We start from the raw sequence: 3,738 nt of genomic DNA, 5'->3' as shown, positions 1-3,738 counted from the left end.
TCAATATTTACCCAACCTTAGGTCGTTCCAACACCCATATGACTTTCTTTCTTCCCTGGAACACAAAAAAGAGATGTTATGCAGATTGTTAGGGACTGATAGCCTCATTTATTATTCACATCTGCTGTATGACGACTGAGGCTAACATTCTGCCTAAAATCTCCTTTTGTGTTCGATGGAAGAAAGAAATTCATGCATTGAAAGAATTTCATTTTTTGGGTGAACTGTCCCTTTAGTTGTTCATTTAATGTATTGTAAAATGTGTAGTTCGATTGATTTTGTTCACTTTAATAAAATCTGTAGTTTTAGATCTTAGCTCATTTTTACAGTGTATCCTCTTAGATCACAGTATTTCTGTTTTGCATTTGAAGAACTGACAAGAGATTGTTTCAATTGAGCTTGGCAAATGAGAAAAGGTGGCCCACATTGCAGTTTAGATTAGAGCAATTCAGCCTTGTTCCACCCAAGTTTCTTTTTCAACTCAGGACTTCAACAGGACCTTCGTCTTCATCAAAGGACAAAAGCAGAGGGGCACCAGTCGGGCTTGCGCCACCTCTAAGATTTATAGAGCCGTAAAGTCTGGCTTGGTGTTTGGAGTAAGCATACGCTTGTCTCCTGATCATCTCCCCTTTATACATGGAAATCATAAGCAAGGTTGACAGCACCACACCTCCAAGTGTTAAGAGGCACAGACCCGCAATCACACACCTGTCCAGGTGAGCGCCAACCTGAGCGTTCTCTCGCTCCAAGCGTTCCATCTCTCGAGCAGAAACAGTGTCAGGATTAACTTTGACATCACGTGGTACCATGTAAGAGATCACAACCAAGGATATCCCTGTAACTAAAAAGGTAACAGCACCTATAAATCCATAATCCACAGACTTTTCCGATGAATCCACCATGAAATCATCAACCGATAGCAAGGAACATTCCGGGACATCTTGGAGATCTCTAGAAGAACTCCAACTGAAGTTTTCATAGCTGGTCTCCTCTGCTAACAGCTGACCGGCCTTTTTGTCAGAAGTGTCAGTCACACCAGGAAAAGCTGTTTCAAACTCCTCGTCGTAGCATATCTCAACCTCTTCATCAAATCTCCATTCATTCAGAATGCGAATTCGTCCAGTCGGTAGAGTCGCTGTCCATGGTTCTGAAACGCCATTGACCTCATTAACATTCTGCTCCAGACACGCCTGGCAGCACACTTGATTGGAAAAAGCCTTTTCATTCGTGCACACTGAAGGATGGCTTTGCTGATGTTTCAGGGACCAGTCGATGTCCCTGTGGTCAGTCTGAACAACGTCTTGACCGCAGAAGAGGACTTCATCGGCCATTTGAACACTTTTTTTCGTATGTTCATCTCATAGCGTGTATGCTATTGCATCCCTGCACTGAGAAAAAAATTAAATTACTATTGAATTATAATACACAATAAAACTATTTCAATTTAAAATATACAAGAAAACAGTTTTTTAAGCATTGTTTTAATTTACACAAACGCCCAAAGTTACAGTATCATTTCGGTTATACCATAAACCTTGCGTATTTGTTATTGTATATATTACGGTCACCGTCGAATAAGTAGAAATATGAAAAAGAAGGATAAATGTACACTTTGGCTGTCGTTCAACTCGAACGCGTATTTGCGCAAAATAATAATAATAATAATAATAATAATAATAAATAAATAAAAATAAAGTAGACGCGGCGAGACGGATACAGCAGGTGTTTCGAGAATATACGCAGGTGTCTTGAGAAGCGTTTTTAAACACTGACGTTCTTTTTAACTTGTTGACTCCGACGCAAAGACGCTTTTGGTGTGAACGGCCCCTTAAACTTTATGTTTCTGATTCTTTCTTAATGTTCATTAAGCCTTTCCACGAACACAACTCATGCGACTCATGCCACATAACGCGAAAACATCTAAAAGTGTACCTTAATCAAACAACAACACTTTTAACCTTTCATGTCAAGATCTTTCAAAAGCCGCGCGTACAGCAGTCGAACAGAAACGTGAAGCGGCTCCTTGTATTCCAGTCTCAGAAGATTAGTCAGAACGAAAAGATGAGAGAGAGAGAAAAAAAAATAAACGTCGCCTTTCTCCATTTCCTTCCATTATGCCGTTTTTGATGACATTGTAAACTAGGGAAATAAAGGACTCGCCTATATTCTCTCGGCACCGTTTCGCTGGCATACCTGGCTTCTTCTTGCTCCGCTAATTAAAGGAGAGGTTCCTCCCGTTCCACCCCCGCGCCGTGCTCCAGTCGCCTGAAAGCGCTGTGCGCCTCTCAGCCAAACTACACTGGCGAGGAGAGGGGAGGAGAGGAGAGGAGGGGGGAGGAGAGGGAGGTTTACTGGAGGTTTACTGGTGTCGTGGGGGGAACGAAGTCTGATCAAACACTTCATGCTCCTCGTGAGATTCGTGTGTATGACGCGCTGATATTCAGATTGCATGCCCAAGCTGTCTCCTAAATTAATTAACCAAGGAATGAACATCATTAAAATTCACACTTTTTAACCATTTTAATCTAATAGACGATGCATCTTCTACTATTCAATGGACTTTTCAAGATATTGTACATTCTATTGTTATATATAGCCTTACAGTTTTGAGGGGCTGAATAGGTAATAATGATTACAAATATGAATAGGAATATATTTAAAAATATGAATATGCATTTATATCATTATTATTTAATAGTATATCAGAATGTTTGTGTATAGGGGAGGCCTGGGCTACCATAGAGCCCATACTGTATAGGGTACAACGGGGCTAATGGCACACCTTAATTTTTTATTTTATTTTTTTCTGGTCACAAAATGCATCTAGGTAAAAAAAAAAAAAAAAGATAGAGCAACATAATACGTGTGAAAAGAAATACTAACGGAAGGCTGTTTCGATTAAAATTCTGTTTATAAAATATGGTGGTGAGGGAGCCTTTTACCCTACTCTAGAGGTAAAAGGCTCCCTCTCGTGGGGTAAAAGGACTCTATGGGGTTTAAAGTGATATCATGTAGTAGATGTAGCAGAAATATTTCTAGTGCCAAATTTGTCAACTAATGCAAATCATTTTGAGACACTAAGATGCTTTTTGAGTAACAAATTAAGAAAAAAAAGTCAGAACAAAAAGTCAACCATCTCCTGTTAATTTCAAACACATTTGGCATTTTATTGCATCTAAAGTATTCTACAAACAAATTAATCTCTATTTTGACTGGATGTCTCAGTGTGAGCACACTATGAAAATTTTTCAACTCATTAAAAATCTATTCGATCCACTTTACAAAGTGTTTAATAGGGGCCTTTAGCCCCTGCAATTGGACGGTTATAGATTTATTATTTAATGACGTTAAACTACGTAAATTTGCAACATTTACAAAACTATAAAAAATTTGATCAAATTGCCTCAAAATCAACCTTTAGACACCACACACAAAGATCTCATAGATCAGGACAATATTGCAGTGTATAGTGACAAACAGGTGTTTAGGAAAGTACTGTGATTTTGTTGCTATTTAGTGTTTTGGGCAAAAAATAAACCAATGGAGTTGGTTACCCCACAGAGCATTTAGCCCCGTTGTACCCTACACATGGTAGTTGACATAGAACATTTTTCATTCACCATCAAGACTTTTGGTTAAAATTAAAATACACAGGCATGTACTGTATAAGTGAAAGTGCATATCTAAGGTCATCTAACTGGTCACAGTGTCTGGCCACAACTGTTGAAAGTTTGTTTA

The 3,738-nt window shown here is 38.8% G+C and overlaps 1 protein-coding gene across 1 annotated transcript; it reads right to left on the bottom strand.

Annotated features, from left to right (window-relative positions):
- Positions 1-476: 476 nt before the first annotated feature.
- Positions 477-1,331, bottom strand: LOC127650037 (transmembrane protein 74-like). Its single transcript, XM_052135163.1, has one exon. The coding sequence runs from the start codon at positions 1,329-1,331 to the stop codon at positions 477-479; it is 855 nt and encodes a 284-aa protein (XP_051991123.1).
- Between the last annotated feature and the right edge of the window lie 2,407 nt (positions 1,332-3,738).

The sequence above is a fragment of the Xyrauchen texanus genome, chromosome 10 (assembly GCF_025860055.1).
Source record: "Xyrauchen texanus isolate HMW12.3.18 chromosome 10, RBS_HiC_50CHRs, whole genome shotgun sequence".
NCBI classification, from domain to species: Eukaryota; Metazoa; Chordata; class Actinopteri; order Cypriniformes; family Catostomidae; genus Xyrauchen; species Xyrauchen texanus.
Note: the sequence above shows the minus strand (reverse complement) of the source record. Positions and strands in the feature narration are given on the sequence as shown.